The sequence below is a fragment of the Manduca sexta genome, chromosome 15 (genome assembly GCF_014839805.1).
Source record: "Manduca sexta isolate Smith_Timp_Sample1 chromosome 15, JHU_Msex_v1.0, whole genome shotgun sequence".
NCBI classification, from domain to species: domain Eukaryota; kingdom Metazoa; phylum Arthropoda; class Insecta; order Lepidoptera; family Sphingidae; genus Manduca; species Manduca sexta.
The window spans coordinates 5,502,626-5,520,204 of NC_051129.1; the positions used below are offsets into that span (position 1 = coordinate 5,502,626).

Here is a 17,579-nt window from a genome sequence, read left to right on the forward strand (position 1 = left end):
CCGAATGGATTTCCATACAGTTTTCACCAAAGGACTCAATGCTTCACGGGAAAGATTTGTATTTAGGTAGTTTAAATTATGTAGTTGAAATGTGACAATTATTGTTGAAGATGTCGGAAAAATTAAATCAATTAGGAGATTTCATTGAAAACCTGCCTGATACTTGTGAGATATAACACTGTATGGTGGAGTGGTCCCGTTTTTTATGTTAACAAAAAAGTCCGCGATGGCATTTATCCATCTTTTATGAATAATGTATTATACCCCTTTTAATGTTTAAAACTATGGTCGTAAATAATGTTGGAGGAGAGCTATTCAGATGGATAAGATAATATACTTAATCTTTATCAATTTAAGTACGTTAGCTAACTTAAGCCTTTCATGCACATTATAATTGCCCTTAATACCATAAATTTAAATGAATATCTTCGGAGATAGTCAATTCTAGAGAGATAAATTCAAGCGGCCTCGACCCTCGACCGATACGCGCCGAACGTGCTCCACCACTATTGCTATATATTATATTATCTATGTCTATATACTATTATATAAAGCTGAAGAGTTTTTGTTTGTTTGAACACGCTAATCTCGGAACTACTGATTCGAACTGAAAAATAATTTTAGTGTTGGATAGCCTTTTTATCATGGAAGGCTATAGGCTATATATCATCACGCTATGACCAAAACGAGCGCAGCATCAATAAAAAATGTTGCCAAAACGGGGAAAATTGATTGAAATGGTTAAAGTTTATATGCCAGGAAAATTAGTATATAACGTGACTTTTATAACGGAAAATTTTATCCCGGAAAATCTTCTCACGCAGGTGGAGACGCGGGCATAAGACAGTTATTAATATATTAAGTCGAACGATAATAAGAGCCAAGACATTTCAACAGAAAAAAAAATGGCATATAGGTATGCTGTGCTACGAAGCCGGGGCGGGTTGCTTTATATTACTTACTAATAAATTAGAGGTAATGAAATGCAATACAACCGGATCTTTTACATAGGTATGAGTTATTGCTTTATGATCTAGGTTAGCACTAGATTCTGATTCATTGACTAGGATTTTGGGGATTTAATTAAAAAATTAGACATCCTTTTACCTATTATATACCGACGCGTTGTGATAATCTTAGATAAATGAAGCGGTGTATGTCACGCTCACACCAGATTTTATAACCCCAGTCGTTTGAATCTACATGATTTTTATTTGATTGATCTCAAAGTATTATAATAATAATAATAATATCAGCCCTGTATTATATACTTGCCCACTGCTGAGCACGGGCCTCCTCTACTACTGAGAGGGCCTTAGTCCACCACGCTGGCCTAGTGCGGGTTGGTAGACTTCACACACCTTCGAAATTCCTATAGAGAACTTCTCAGATGTGCAGGTTTCTTCACGATGTTTTCCTTCACCGTTAAACCGAACGATAAATTCACAAAGAATACACACGATTTTAGAAAAGTCAGGTGTGTGCCCTTGGGATTTGAACCTGCGGACATTCGTCTTGACAGTCCGTTCCATACCCAACTAGGCTATCTCCGCTCAAAATATTAATATTATGGCGATACCTCAAGGTCCATTTTCATACATTTTGTTTCGGCTTTAATCTGGGTAACTAAACAAGTATTGGCAAGTAAAGAATTTAAATTCACGTCTAGTTAGTGATTAGTTCTCGCAGTTGAAGAAAAAAAATTATTAATTATTATTTTCTTCAACTGCGAGAACTAATCACTAACTAGACGTGAATTTAAATTCTTTACTTGCCAATACTTGTTTAGTTACCCAGATTAAAGCCGAAACAAAATGTATGAAAATGGACCTTGAGGTATCGCCTTATATAATTTACGAAATCTGTAGTTTCTGAATCTGCAGACATAGAAAATATAATAAGTACTATATTTATGGACTGTTTCATAGGGTATTGACTGTTAAGCTTTTAGGCATTATCAATGTAAAATCTTCACATCTACATTGTTGATATGAGTTTCTATTTTACTTATAAAACATGAACGATCTATTGTTGGCTGTACCTACAGACTTTATATTTAAAATGAAAAACAACAAAAAGTGTACTTGACACATGTATTTTTTATACAATTTGCACAATTTCGAAATCGAATAATAGAACCATAAGTAAAGTTTACTCCTTCTTCTTTCTTGGGCGCATGCAGCAGACAGCACTTGTGTCAAGCATGTTGTAGTTGGCGTCTCCCTTACCATGAGACTCGATAAATTTAGCGTGTGTCTCTGCAGATAGGTAATAAGACTTCACAGCTGGTACATTTTTCATGGCATCCATGTAAGTTACCTAAAAATGATAATGATATTAAAATGTATTAAAAATTCTCATTTTTAAACAATTTTAAAGAAAGGATGTTAATTTTTAGTTCAAAGAAATAAATAGTTTCATTTACCAATCTCTCATATTTAGTCTTGTCAATGGCAAATTCAACTTTGCCAATTAGTGGCAAAGCTTCAAACCGTTCCAAGAATGGCCAGAGTGTGTAATCCACCCAGCCTGGCTCATCACCATGTAAGAATGTAGTGCCTCTAATCTCCAATTCTTTCTGAAGGTTTTCTAGTCCTTTATGGTAAGTCTCTACTGATGAAGGCTGGAGGGCTTGAGGATTAAATGCAGCCGTATAGTATGCAGACTGTGCCTAGAACATAATATAGAAGATATAATATGTTCAAAAATACACATAGTATTTACTATTTAATTATTTTTTTAACTAAAACTACTTTTTCCGAGATAAAAAGTGGGCACTACAAAGTTAAAGTAGCTTCCTATTAGTAAAATAATTTTCAAAATTGGTTCAGTAGTTCCAGAGATTAGCCCCTACAAGCCTACAAACTCACTAACTCACAAAATGTTTCTCTTTATAATATTAGTATAGTAGATAAAATAAAAAAATATGACTGGAACCTGATTATTTTATTTGATATTGACAACTATGAGCATGTGCATGGAAATCAGTTGCTCTAGACTCTTACGAGTTACAATGAACAGCAGTCATAAATTATAATTTATTTATGTTTGTTAAGTCTGGTTTCCATAAATTCCATATCTGTTGTCCACTTTATTTAAAAAGATACATTTTTTAACCTTTGTATTGTATTGTGTAATTGTAGACAATGATTACAAGAACTTATGGCCTTGCATTTTTTTCATTAGTGAGAAACTTGACCTAATTTTTTGTCAATCTTTTTTATAACTAAGATTTGAACAAAATCTAGTTATCTTTAGTAGGTACGTAATTAAAATAGATAAATAAAAATATAGGAACACAGCACAGCCATAAACATATCAACGCTTGAAAGGCAATAATATCTAAGTGACCATCAGTAAATTTTTGAGTAGAGTGATTTAAAGTTTCGATTTTCATATGAAAATTCATAACAAACTTTTTATTTTATAAAGATATAGGCTAGTGATATTAAAATTGTCCTAGATCTACAAAACCTAGATCACATGATGCAGAAAAATATAGCGATTCTAAATATTTATAGAATACATTTTCAGTATATTTGTTGCTTAGATATGATTGCCTTTCAAGCGTCTATATGCATCTGAATATTTCTTAAAAGCAAAATATCTACCCCTGCAAATGTTTCAATGAACATTTTGTCCTGAGCCCTGCGCAGTGGGTCTGATGACTGCAGAGCCACATCGGGGTACTTCTCATCCAGATAAAAATTTATTATATTGCTGTCAAATATAGCCTTGCCCGGTTCATATTCAAGTGCCGGAACAGTTCCTAACAATATAAATATTTTCATTAGTACATGTAGTTTTATACTTTCCTTATGTTACAGTTTTGAATAGCAAAACAGTACTTCTCAATGAAAATGTGAACTTGTCGATGTTAAATTACCTTTAGGGCTGAAGTTGAAAATCCACTCGGGTTTGTGGTCCAAATTGATGAACACCAAGTCATATTGCAGGTTTTTAGCATTAAGAACAAGTACTGATCTTTCGGCGTACGGGCAAAACCTCATTGCGAACAAACGAAGTTTGCCGCTGTACGGTGGAAGGACATCACCTAAAAAAAAAATATCTTCAATACATTTCAAACTTACATTGAAATTACATTTACTTACGTAAACTTCAACAAACCAGTTTGCAAATGTTTTTCAGACATCTTGTATCGCTAGGAGTTGTTTTATTCTTGTAACCGATTCACGGTATTTAATTCCTTTGAAGTTGTATTACTGATAATACACGTGACACGATACTTAGCCGGTAAGTAATATCGGAAAATGCTAATAACAAATGAGCAATGACAGTTTACAGAAGGGAATTGATATTTGATTGACTGTTGACAGTCGAGTCAAACTGATAAATTGACATAATTTTTTTTTCAACTATGGCTTCGTATTTCGCACATCAAATGCATCCCAGTGACTGGTACTTTTTAGATATTATTAGATTTATTTAGATACATTTTATAAGACAAAATATTACATTAGGTGAAAAAAGCTAAAGTAGGTACTCTAAAAATGTTACCATAAATTACTACTTTTATTATTTTCACTCTTAAAACTGTGCAATTTATCATGTTAAAATACCGCTGCGCCGCGTTGTACCATACATAAAGTTACTTAATTGCTGAAATAACTACTCTCAAACCAAACAAATGTCCACCTAGACATCTTTCCATTTTGTTACATAGCAACATCGTTCTATCGAGTAAAGAAACAAGAATGGCCTATAAATGTTCATAAAACTATGTAAATGTTAACACTTTTTTTTTGGTTTTAATTTTTTTTATGTTAACTTACATCTTATATTAAATATTTACTTAAAAATAATGATGAAATAAAATTCCTCAAAGCTATGTGATTAAAATTTCATATTTTGCCCAAATTTAGTTCTTTGTCCAAGTGTTTGTTTTCATATGCAAAAAGTGTAATTATTTTACGGTAAAATCTTTCAATATATTATCATTGTGTGCTGTTATCTCTAAAAAAATATTGACTTATCTTTAGAAACCTAGGATGATTTAGCAAGTTTTTTATCGAAATAAAACATAGCGTATAGGTCAATATGTTGACGTCTTCAATTAGTTTGGCCATGCACTTGTTATACTCATCATTTCAAGGCGTTCGAGTTGTCGGACGTGTTTTGGAATACGTTTTACCGTATACTGGGGTACCATTTCGGAAGAATATGGCTGCGGTCGCGGGAAGATACATTGACTTCAATACTAAACATTTAAAAAAAGGTTTGTAATACTACGTATTTGTCGCAAACATAATCTATTTTTGTTGTTTATATTTTTATATAGTAGATATACATAAATATTTAATTTCTTACCTGGTATTTACCTACGTACCTACGACCAACGCTCATAAACCAATCTCTTTAAATTCGTTTACCAAGTCCGTGCCTGGATAATTAAGGGGAATTGTTTCTGTTTCTATATTATTATGGTAACAGATTTCGAAAACAACAGTGTAAGACTTTATAATTAAAAGTAATTTATGTATTTACGTTTTAAAGTTTGAAAGAATAGCATATTGTAATAAGTTTGATAATATATCTTTATAACAAGTAATATTTAAAATTGATCAAGGTTCTCTCCCAAGCAAAAAATGTTGTAAAATTTTATTGAGCTTATCTATCGTACCTCTTTTAATTATTATTATCAATATCGACGTAAATTTGCTTTTCTATTCTATAAAGTATTCACAATAATGTTTACTACTTGCTAGATGTTTGTTCTCAACTCTCAAGTACGCGAGAGACCGTCTGGACAGGTAGTATAAATATAATATTATGATAAGAAGTGCTTTTTATTTACTTTAGTTAAATATTATGAGCGGCCATGTTGCCTACCATCAGCGGAGCGGCTTGGTCGTCTTATCATTAGTTTGTATAAAAAGTACATTATGTAAAAAGTCAACAGTGCGGGAGCACTAGCTATACTTATCTACATTTTTCTATAACTTATCTCAATATAGCGCCGATTAAATGCTATGGTGTACCAATTAATTTAACGAAGTGAGGAGGCAAATATTTTCGATAATATAAACAGGGCACCTTGTAACCTGTGGTAACGAGTAACTGTTGATTTCAATAAATAGTTCTTATCCCTAACTGTGGTTCAATGTTTAGAATATACTAATAAAAATAATTAATTTATAAGCATGTCAAACAAACATTATCTTGAGTGGTAAATGTTTGCTGTCGATCATTATACTTAATAATAAAAAAAAAACAATAACATCCTACACCAAGTTTTATAGTTTAAATTTCCTTTGGCAAAGTCGCAACTACCGAAAATAACTCACGTAGTTATTTCTTTTCTTTACAGGTGACCCTCTACCTCCGTATAATGGAAAATTGCGAGTCTACAATATGCGATATTGCCCTTATGCTCAACGCACCATCCTAGCGTTGAATGCAAAACAAATTGACTATGAGGTGGTAAACATAGATCTGATTGACAAGCCTGAATGGTTGACGACTAAAAGTGCATTCGGTAGGTAAAGTAAAAAATAGAATAAATAAGCCCACGGTTTATTCTACTTAAAATTATAATACACAATTAGTCGGTATTTTCTACGAGTGGCCGTCTTGAGCTGAGATTCGTAATCCGTTAGAGGGTTGCGCTCAGCATAGGGCCGTTAAAGTATTAAGTACTTAACGCAATTTTTGAAGATCTTTGACCCCCCTCACCCCCCGATGTAACGCGCCGTAACGTTTTCCTGTACGCCCCCCCCCCCTCCTCCAAAAGTTGTGTAACTTGAAAGTGACGTTTTATTTTATAATATTCAGAATTATTTTACGCAAAATAACGGAGAGTCGCTAAAATAGCTTTGTTATTGTTTTAAACTAAAAAAACAATGTTACATAACGCTTTGTACGAGTCCTCCCTCCCGCCCCTGTAACGCATCGTAACGTTTTACAAGACCCCCCCTAAATTGCGTTACGTGTTAATACTTAACGGCCCCATAGTCATTTAATTTCAAAGGGTTGTGAGGACCTTAAACGCTCACCAGAAAGTTAAATGTGTTTGTATTAGCCGACCCTTGTCGGACTAACGTATATCCGGTTAAAAAAAGTCGTTATTTTGAAAACTAGATAAAACTAATTCAATTGATAAATATAGATTTGATAAGAGTTGTATTGTTTGTATCTATTGTAATATCTAGCGACGGCTAAGAATGCTTGATGATAAAGCTGAGAATACAATCATCATAAAATATGTACTTACACCAGAATGATATATATTTTTCACAATTTTCTGGTGCGAATATTAACTTAAGCAAAAAAAGTTGCTTGAATATGTTATTCTCTGATCAATACACTGGTATCTTTACAAAAATCATATTGATCGATTTACAATATTTTTATACATTTTCAATACTAAAAACGCCGTTATTTATTTATGAACATGTGATAAGTATATAAATTATTGTGAACATGATTTTAGCAAAAGTTCCAGCTATAGAAATCGCAGAGGGTGTTACTATTTACGAAAGTTTGGTGACGGTTGAATATTTAGATGATGCATATCCAGAAAGAACATTGCTACCGAAAGACCCTGTGAAAAAAGCTTTCGACAAAATTTTAGTAGAGGCTACTGGTCCTGTAAGTAACTTGAAATACTATTTTTTTTATATCTGAATTGGGTGTTTATTTATCGCAAATTTTAATTACGTGACCCAACCCTTCAAACAAAATTTAATCTGATTGGACCATTTTCGCTATGGGACCGATGGGAGCGATCGCAATATTTTTTTTTTCAATTTGATGATATCCTGGTATATGTTTATATTGTTTTATTTTGTAGGTAAGATCACATCATGAGAATTCACTTTTGTATCCTGAATGATCTACTCATGAATATTCTCTTTGTTTCGAACATCTTGAGCATTTAAAATAGCTAAACACCATGAAACCCTATATCAAAGAGAATTAATATACTTTTCTATATATTAGCTCACTATCACAAGGTCCTACATATTTTTTTACTTATGGTGCAAAAATGAAATCAAAATTTTTCATATTAGTAAAAATTTAAAACAACAATAATTCATTCATTCAATTCCAACTACCCACTTTATTTATCTTTGGGTATTATTAAAAAATACTTGGAATTATGTTATGTATATAATTCAAATTGTACATAAAATATAACATAGAATGTTGTAATAGTGAACCAGTGATGTATGGAAAACCTACATAATGTTTTTACTTTTATTTCAGATACAATCACTATTTATCAAAATATTGAAATTCCCTGACACGGTGACAGATAATCACATATCTGCCTATCATAAAGCATTAGAGTTTATCCAGGAGCAGTTACAGAATCGTGGCACGAAGTTTTTAGATGGCCGTCAACCAGGATTTGCTGATTATATGATTTGGCCTTGGTTTGAGAGGCTGAGAGTATTTGACAATGATCAAAGAGTAAAGATTGATGGATCAAAATATAAATTATTGGTAAGCATCAAGTGAACTGAGAAATTATTTGAGGGGAATTTAAGCAGAGGATTAATTCCGATGGGAGAATTTAAATGGTTTGATAATATGATATAAAATTTGAGGAAGAGGATGGGGCATGTTTATATCTTATTATTCTTTTACATATTAGTGACTTAAAAATGCACTATAGAGAAAAGGGTTGCCAACCACAAACCAACCAAACAAAGCCACTTATAAATGTGTTAAAAATATAAATTATCCAACATTTTTGTTCTCAGGTGGAGTATATAGACAATATGTTGAAAGATCCAGCAGTAAGCGAGTATTTGATTCCCAAAGAGATTTTGAAACAGTTCCATCAATTCTACATTTCGGGCCAGAGACCTAACTATGAATTACTTAATGAGCTATAGAAATGCTTTTTATATGAATATTGTTTATATCTATATGTTTTTAATTGGATACTTAGTAATCAATTTGTTAAATTGTGCCTCATTTTACTAATTATATTTGTAATATATTCCAATGAAAGCTAATTATGGTTAATGATTTAAGCCTAAATGTTTTTATTAAAATATTAAAATATTCATTTCTATATTATGATATATAGTTTTATGCTATAATTGATTTATACTATTAAAATATGTGTGATATGGTTAAATAAATCAATAACATTGTGTTTTTGTTTTTAATTATAATTTCAAAGAAAAATACCACACAGTAAAACAAAAAAAAAAATCTTAAAATAATACAAATAAATCAAAACAAACCAATGTGCCACTTTTCTTAAATAAAGTTCATAATTTATAAGCTTTATAGCATTCAATTTAGATATTGTATGGCATATTATAAAATACATATTGATATCTATGAATCAATGTCCAACTTATTTATAAATCTACAGCATCCATGTCAAATAACTTACATAATTTGGTATGTCAAATCAGAAATTATGTACTAATTAATTCTAAATTACATCTACAATGAGCGTAACTGCTTTAGATGGCATTTTGCAGATCTTAATTTAACTAATTAAGAATGTCAACTACATTAGCTTAAGTAATCATTAAGTATTTATCATAAATCATATAAAAAATTACTTACTCAGTCTCTCTTAATGATGTTAAATTAAGTTATTTAATTATTTTTGTACTTATTGGCCAGTGTTTCTAATTTTGTGATAATACTTTTCAAGTCAGCGTTTTTATCTAATCTAACATAGGTAGTATTTCTTATTTCATGCATTTTAATCCATTCAGGGACCTCATCAGTGAGAACTTTAATATCTCTCTGTAGGTCATTGGCAGATATGTTTGATTTAAAACTGCTGTCCAGTTTAGAAAGAATTATGTTTAGAGCAAGAACATTTTTCCTCTCTGTCACAAATATGTTCCTCAATGTCCTACCCAGGTCTGGCAGACGGCTATATATCAAGTACTTTTCATCACTGTCTGAAGACCTTGTCATTGCTTCAAGTGCTTTAGCTGCTTGTTTAGCCTTTACTTTCTCCAACAGTGATGCTGGTAGGTTACGAAGTGCAGGATTTAATATTGTTACTCCGCTTGTGGATGGTTGACTTGTTTGGGTACCAGTGGTAATCATTGAAGATCCAGATTTATCATCTGCAATACCAGTTACAGATTTCTCTTCTTTAGTCAAGCCTCTCATTTTAGCTTGTGCTAGTTTTTCTAGAGCTCTTTCCATTTTAGTGTTGCATTTGAATAATTCTCGTGCCTTAGCAAGTACGTCTTGAGCTGTAGAAAACTTTTCAGCATTTGGCATCTCTGGCAACTTAGCACTATCAACTTCTGGCACTTTTTCGATTTCAAATTCTGGATGCCAACGTGTCAGTTTGGCATCTGGAATAATCATGGGAGGGTCAAGAGTTTGGAGGTACTGTGCATGATGCTTCTTTACTAGCTGCAACAAAGTGTCATAAAAGTATCTTCTTCTTTCCAGAACGACACTTGGATTCATAATTTTAATATCATTGGGAAAGTTTGGTGAGACCACAAGTTCATAAGCATCTTTTTGGCATGATGTATCAGGTTTTTTAATTTTTGCTACTTCAAAGTTATAGAAGTCTGGCACCAAATGTTTGATTTGAGCCAAATGTTTCTCAGTAAAGTTCCGTTTGAGCATTTCTTGTACAGAGGGTTTGAGTTTACTGAATGTAATTTTCTCATTTCTGTTAAACAATAATGCAACAACAGTCTCCATGCCACGGAACAGTTCAGCAAGAAATCTGTAGTGATGTGGAAGAGGCAAGCTGGTTGTGTTAGTTGCCAGGGCTGCATGTCTGATGTAGGCTGGAACCTGAAATATTTAAATGAATTCTAAGCTTATATATTTTAACAAAATATTAAACTGGCTCATAGTCTTATTTTAAATTGGTATTGCTTAATGGCCAATGAATTTAAAAGTAATAAGTTGTAGTTAGTGTATATCCCAAAACAGTAGAGGCATGATTGGCATGTAGTATCAGTAACATATATATTAGTTTTCTTTCTGTATATCTTTAGTGATATTGGGAAGTGTAGTGGTACATGACTTGCTTAAAAAATATTAATACAAAGATAAATATATTTATTGATCACACAAATTACCTTGTTTGGGCTTTTGACAGGGCTGACAAATACTTTCCTCGGGGAGATCAGAGATCTTGCTTCTGCAGATGGGGCCAATTGCTTTGGCGATGACTCATTCTGTAGAGTTTTTTTGCTGGGGCTGAATGATAAATGTATTTATTAATATAAATTATAAACCACAATCAATTCCAAGTTCACTGTGAGGAAGCATAACATTTTATAACCTAAAAATGTTAATTGTTAATGCAAACAAGAATTCATAGGTATAATGTACCTACATTTCTTACTAAAATAGTTAATTTGTTTTGCAGTTTTATGTATTAAACAATAAAAAAATATATTTATAAACAGTGTTTTGTTATAAAGTAAATGATTCCATTATATACCTTGAGGGTACTTCAACATCTAAAGATTTAAACTCCTTGAGATTCTTTTTAGCAGTAGCCTCCTTTAGTTCTTGTATTCCTTTACTGATACGTTCTGCAGATGCTTTTAATTCAGCTAGCCTGGAACTACCAGCTAACTTCTTCCTTATATCTCCCAAGCTAAGCTCCTTGCGAGCAGAGTTTGTTACCTCCGCTTTGGATGTACTTGCAGCCTTAGCAATATTAGAAGAATTTCCTTTCTTCGAAAACGCTGTCTTTTCTTTGAGATCTTGTGTATTTTTACTTACAGGATCAACTTTTATTGCTGCACTATCAGACTTGTTGGTATCAATCTTCTTTGCACCGCATACACTTTTTGTAACATTGCTGATTTCACATTTCTTATTTTGTATGTTCCTGCGGATTATTTTTTCACTTGTTTCTAATCCAGCTACGTGTGGAACTTTACTCTTAGAAGTTATAATATCATCTGATGCAGGTCTTTTTCTGCTATTAAAAAACGATGTAATTGATGTTTGAGACATGGTGAGACTCGCAAGTTTAATTGGTAAGGTACAGACAACGTTTTACAATTAAAAATTTTGTCGTATAAATTAAAATTATTCCAGCAAGTCAATTTTTTCCCTCCAAATTTAATAGAATGCCAAAGTCATTTTAAAACTCAAACAGTCGAATTTAGGAAATGTCAAAAATAATGTCACTGCCTCTCTAATAGAGTTGCCAATTGTTTGCTTTATAATACCCCTAAACAGTTTTTTAAACCACTCTAAAAATATGAATATACCTGAAAATAAATCAAAGCTTCCGATATGTATATTTTTGGCACCGAACCGGGTAATATTCCACCTGTCACTTAAAATTTCCCAAGTTGTGTAATTTTAAGTGCCATGGGGAAAATTTATTTAATCTGACATCATTAGGTTAATCAATTTTAAATTTACTTATGATTTGGCAGGATGGTCTTTAACCTAGTTTATTGGTCTCTGGTCTTTAACCTCAGCCGGAAGAGATGTAAAAAAAGAATTTCAGCTCCAAAAATATAATGGATTTCGTCCACTACTCGCACTCGCTCGTCTATAGATACAATGATTTGTTATAGACACAATATCACATTACGGTCACAAAATTCTCCGTTGCATTGCGGCCCAGCACGACCTGCCTAGTTCTCTTTGTGCCTAGTAGATGCGATCCATTAGACACAAAGGTAAGACCAGATACATTTTTTTTTATAATTAGTTACATAAGAAACTAGCTTAGATCAATTTTTTTTCCCTATGTTTACAGCTCACAAGTTACTGACGGGAATTTACAAAAAAAATACTCAAATATAAATTGAAAATTTATATTTGAGTATTTTTGAAAAAAGCCTTTTTGAAAATTTATAACTACCAAATTACATATTCACTTTTATCAAAAAAACCGGCCAAGCGCGAGTCGGACTCGCGCATCGAGGGTTCCGTACAAACCTGTAGGTATATAAGTAAAAGTTCACGCATCGCGACAATCGAGTCATAATTATGGTATTTTTATTGCAAAATGAAATCCATAACACTAAGTACAATAAGGAAAGCTGGAGGAGCATAAATTAAAGACATAGGTCTAAAAATTTAAGGTTTTCGGAATTTTTCTTTTATATATGCTATAAAACCTTGCTTCATGCCAAGTTTCAAGAATCTAGGTCAACTGGAAGTACCCTTTAGGTTTTGATTCCCTTGCGAGTAGTTGCGAGTTTCAAAATATGCGGCTTAAATTGCTATTTCTTTTGATTGCGTTGACATAGATTTTGACGTTCTTTTGATTTTATTACAGCTTAAAGGTATTATAGACCTGAGTATTTGGTATGAATTTCAATTTAATACCTCTACGCGTTCACGAGGAAAGCGGTAGTAACTTTAAAATTTTTCAAAATATTTTTATTATATGATATAACAAAAAAAATTACGGTTTTCGCAATTTTCCCTTTATGTGTACTATAAGACGTTCCTTCGTACCAAATTTTAAGCTTCTGAGTTCACAGGAAGTACCCTGTAGGTTCTGATTCTCTTGAAAGTTTCGAAAATTTGCGTCATAAACGGCTGTATCTTTTGATTGCTTGACTTAGAAGTTTGATTTTTTCATAGCTCCAAGGGACAGTATTTGATATAAATTTCAGGTTAATACCTCCACGCGTTCCTGAGAAAAAGGGTCTTGACAGACGGACGGACGGACGGACGAACGGACGGACAACAAAGTGATCCTATCAGGGTTCCTTTTTTCCTTTTGAAGTACTGAACCCTAAAAATTTAAACAATAATATTAAACATAACATAGAAGATATATAACGTAGAAGTATTATGGCAAACACAATATTAAATCAAAAGTTTTTGATGTCTGTTGAAATGAAATGTCGAAACCTTTGAACCGATATAGACGAAATGTGACCCATGATTTTCTATATAAATGGCGCAAATATTACAGAGATGACGAAGTAGTTCGTTCTAAGATAATAATAATATATCCGCAACTAAAATGTCTAAATATTTAGACTTGGCACATGAGGTTACCGACATGTGGCATGTGGACTCTACAATTATTGTCCCGATTGTCTTTCTGTGCATGGGTTGATACCAAAGAGCCTCGACCAATATCTTCGGAAGCTCTCAATTAGCCGTTGGGTCGGAGGCCAGATGCAGAAGGCAGTATTGCTGGACACGACGCGCACTGTGAGGAGATTCCTCACTTTGTATCCCTAACCGCCGGTGGCCTGGGTCTTGAGCTTCGCCATCGGAGGGTAATTAATTTTTTTATATTTTTATATGCATGTTTTTTTTAAAATGTATATGTAAATATGTAAAAAAATACCTTTAAAATAAAGAGAATTCACCATATATCCACAACGAAAATTATTTTTTGCGATTGCTGCAATGTTTGAAACCTTTGTAACGAAAATGCTTTCATTACGTATAAAGTCGAGAGTAATAGCCCATATAAAAAATAAGTTAGTCCTTTTCACAATTTATAAAAAATATATTCTTGTACATTAACAGGGCTCGAGTTTAGGATTCTAGGCCGATATTGAATAGAAAATCCCAAATGCCACTATGGTCCTTAGGGCGACCAGGGGGCTCCATTCGAGACTTCAATGCATTAGTCACACCACAATATAAATATGTTACCGAGATAATCATAGTCATGAATAGCAATAGAAACGCTCCCTAAAATATAGAATATATACTTAGCTTGCGAAATGTTAGTGTCATAACACCTACGCTTTCCATATATATTATAAAACTCTTTGACCTACGCCTACCCAGAAGCTAACCAAGTTCTATCGACGGACCACGATTCTAATGAAATAAATTGCTATTTTAGATTATCTATGATGAAAGAATATATCTGAGGGAATATATGTCCATATAAATTAAAATACGTAGTTATGTTTGTGAAAAATAAAAAATACTACTCTTTGGTACTACACTTTATCTCAGAACAAGAACAAGCACACTTTATGCTATACTTCATCCTCTTTGACTTCATCTATGTCATTAATATAAGTATCTCATATTATTTTCTTTGTTCAATATTAATATTATCCTGTATTAAGAAGCACAACGATTTGTATTAAGAAATACTACGAAAAGTAATTATTATTATCCAAGAATAAAATAAGAAGTAATACACATGATATAAATATGCCACCTAAATCTGCTTTTAAAGATGATACTAAAAAGAGCATAATCATAGTACCAAGCAGAGTTGTTAGCAGGCCTGATCAATTGGAGGGTGGCGAAGAAACTGAAATAGCCGCTCAAATTTCAGTACCCCACGAGGGAGGGTGGGGCTGGATTGTTGTTATTGCATCATTTTTTAGTATAATGATATTAGACGGAGTTGCCTTTACTTTTGGTAGCTTAATCACAGACATAACAGATGATTTGAAAATATCAGACTCGTTAGTGGCTCTCATCAATTCCGTTGCAATTGCAATATATTTTATAGCCGGGCCATTATCTTCCGCTTTTATAAATCGTTTTGGGTTTAGGGCATGTATTATGTGTGGATCAGTAATATGTTCTTTATCCCTCTTTTGCTCATATTTTGCTACAAGTTTTAGTTCACTCTGCATATTTTATGGTGCTTGTGCTGGTTTTGGATATTGCCTTATTAACATGTCTTCTAGTTTGGTAGTGGGTTTTTATTTCCAGAAACTCAGATCTTTTGCTTTAGCAGTAGCCACGATGGGGTCGAGTATTGGTATTATGATTATGTTTCCAGCAAATACAAATTTAGTCAAATTAGTAGGGTGGCGAGTAGTAACTCTTTTACATTCAGGTCTCTTTGGTTTAATTTTCTATTTTGGAATGACATATCGACCTCTTCTTTCGTTAACTGTTCTCAAAACTACGGATGACCCAATGCGCACGGTGACGTATTTACCAAGTTTATCAACAGCTGTTCTTCGTCAAACCCCATCACGAACAGCTAAAGTAGAAGGTCTTATCCCAACTGCTACCGAGCGGTTGTTCAGTGCAGTATCTAATGCGAATTTTCCAACCGCTGCAGCTGTCGTCGAAGATACAGCAACAGTGACTGGAACTCAACCTGGTCCTTCAACAGCAGCTGTGTCCAGGCTTACATTAAAAGCTCATACTCCACCGAGTGGAATCAGTCGTCGTCAATTAAAACAAGTGCAATCTATAATTTCTAAAACCAGTGTCCAAGACAAGATTAAAAGAAATGTCGAAATATCTGTGCACGTAGAAGCACCAGTAAAACGTAGTTGCTGGGCCCGTTTATGTCACTGGGAATCACACGTGCCGCAATCTCGTCCAATGTATCGTGACGATGCTTTTTATGATGGAAGACTGGAAAACTTACCAGCGTACAAAAAAAGTGTTATGGATGCACCGGCAGAAGCAAGAACAGGTCTTGAGTATCAACTAGCTGTCTCACGTGCTGCTACAACTATGGATCTGCAGGAACGACGAGGGGTCTTTACTACAGCTGTCAGAAGAATTCTAGCTACAATGATGGATCCAAAATTATTAAAAAAAAACTCTTTCTTATTGTTAAGCTTTAGCGGATTTTTAACTTATTTAGGTTATTTAGTGCCATATGTTTTTTTACAAGACAGAAATGAAAAAGCAGGTATAGCTCATCATCACTGTGCATTATTTGTAAGCACAATCGGATTTTCAAATGCATTAGGAAGATTGACACTAGGATTATTAGCTTGTAAAATAAATCCTATTAAATTATTCACTTTTTCATGTACAGTAGCAGGTATAGGTACATTGTCATCAGGTTTATCATATAATGTATATTATCAATATGCGTATTGCAGCATTTTCGGTTTCTTTATATCTAGTTTAGCTTGTTTGCGTAGTATGGTTATAGTAAATTTATATGGATTGGAAAAGTTAACTAATGCTACTGGGATGATGTTAGTTTTTCAAGGAGTAGGATCCTTAATTAGTACACCTATAGCAAGTATACTAAAAAATAATTTTGGTTATTCCGTTGCATTTTATGTTGCAGGTTTTTTTATAACCCTTAGTGGTATATTTCTATTACCAGTCCAGTCAATGGCACATAGAGAAAATAAAAATATGAGCTCTAAGTAATTTGAATCTTACAGAATTATATAAGCTGTATTAACAATATTTTTTATTATGCGTTTTCTTTTTCAATAAAATGTTAACATGTTAGAAGTTTTTTTAGTAAGTATATACTTAATTAAATTAAACTTAATGCTTCAACCTTAGACGCTTCAATTCGTTATTAGTTAGTGGGTGGTTTCTAGACTCGCTTTTATTCTACTTAAATATAGGGAATCGGAATACATCTTACTCTTTTTTGCCAGCATGTTGTAGCAAAGGTTTTGATGTATTTTTTACAACCGGCCACCTACGTGACATTAATACTCTCACTGGCTCTCACCCTCTGAGAATCGCAAATGTTCCGAATCGCAAATAGTGTTATAAAAATCACACAAATTTACCGGTGACAGCTTAGGACCACCGCTAGAATATCCACTAGTAAATAAAAGTTAATTCTGTAAATCGAATCATCTATTTTTTCCTCATAGATGTTGGTACTTACAAAAAATTGCCTACGCATAAAATGGAGAATTTTTCTTCGTCATAGGATGGCAATATGAACTAATTGTTTTCTGTAA

General features: G+C 33.0%; 3 protein-coding genes across 3 annotated transcripts; 1 reads left to right on the forward strand and 2 right to left on the reverse strand.

The window, feature by feature from the left end:
- Positions 1–2,077: 2,077 nt before the first annotated feature.
- On the reverse strand, positions 2,078–4,388 carry LOC115440017 (pyrimidodiazepine synthase). Its single transcript, XM_030164140.2, has 5 exons — positions 4,129–4,388; positions 3,887–4,054; positions 3,612–3,769; positions 2,426–2,671; positions 2,078–2,319 (listed from the first exon to the last, which is right to left on the reverse strand). Exons 1-5 carry the CDS (start codon positions 4,151–4,153, stop codon positions 2,152–2,154), a joined length of 765 nt encoding a protein of 254 aa, XP_030020000.1. The 5' UTR covers positions 4,154–4,388; the 3' UTR covers positions 2,078–2,151.
- A 575-nt stretch (positions 4,389–4,963) lies between these two features.
- LOC115440015 (pyrimidodiazepine synthase) lies at positions 4,964–9,126 on the forward strand. Its single transcript, XM_030164135.2, has 5 exons — positions 4,964–5,236; positions 6,329–6,496; positions 7,451–7,608; positions 8,227–8,466; positions 8,727–9,126. Exons 1-5 carry the CDS (start codon positions 5,059–5,061, stop codon positions 8,859–8,861), a joined length of 879 nt encoding a protein of 292 aa, XP_030019995.1. The 5' UTR covers positions 4,964–5,058; the 3' UTR covers positions 8,862–9,126.
- Positions 9,127–9,210: 84 nt separating this feature from the next.
- Positions 9,211–12,123, reverse strand: LOC115440011 (DNA replication factor Cdt1). Its single transcript, XM_030164126.2, has 3 exons — positions 11,423–12,123; positions 11,055–11,175; positions 9,211–10,764 (listed from the first exon to the last, which is right to left on the reverse strand). Exons 1-3 carry the CDS (start codon positions 11,944–11,946, stop codon positions 9,586–9,588), a joined length of 1,824 nt encoding a protein of 607 aa, XP_030019986.1. The 5' UTR covers positions 11,947–12,123; the 3' UTR covers positions 9,211–9,585.
- Between the last annotated feature and the right edge of the window lie 5,456 nt (positions 12,124–17,579).

Excerpts from the sequence above, each read along its gene's own strand:
- LOC115440011 (XM_030164126.2), bottom strand. The coding sequence starts at position 11,946 with ATGTCTCAAACATCAATTACATCGTTTTTTAATAGCAGAAAAAGACCT. Across the intron at positions 11,176-11,422 it reads GATGTTGAAGTACCCTCAAG|CCCCAGCAAAAAAACTCTAC; the intron begins GTATATAATGGA and ends TTTATCATTCAG. Across the intron at positions 10,765-11,054 it reads CTGTCAAAAGCCCAAACAAG|GTTCCAGCCTACATCAGACA; the intron begins GTAATTTGTGTG and ends TAAATATTTCAG.
- LOC115440015 (XM_030164135.2), top strand. The coding sequence starts at position 5,059 with ATGTTGACGTCTTCAATTAGTTTGGCCATGCACTTGTTATACTCATCA. Across the intron at positions 5,237-6,328 it reads TACTAAACATTTAAAAAAAG|GTGACCCTCTACCTCCGTAT; the intron begins GTTTGTAATACT and ends TTTTCTTTACAG. Across the intron at positions 6,497-7,450 it reads GACGACTAAAAGTGCATTCG|CAAAAGTTCCAGCTATAGAA; the intron begins GTAGGTAAAGTA and ends ACATGATTTTAG.
- LOC115440017 (XM_030164140.2), bottom strand. The coding sequence starts at position 4,153 with ATGTCTGAAAAACATTTGCAAACTG. Across the intron at positions 4,055-4,128 it reads TGAAAAACATTTGCAAACTG|GTGATGTCCTTCCACCGTAC; the intron begins GTTTGTTGAAGT and ends TTTTTTTTTTAG. Across the intron at positions 2,672-3,611 it reads TCATTGAAACATTTGCAGGG|GCACAGTCTGCATACTATAC; the intron begins GTAGATATTTTG and ends ATTATGTTCTAG.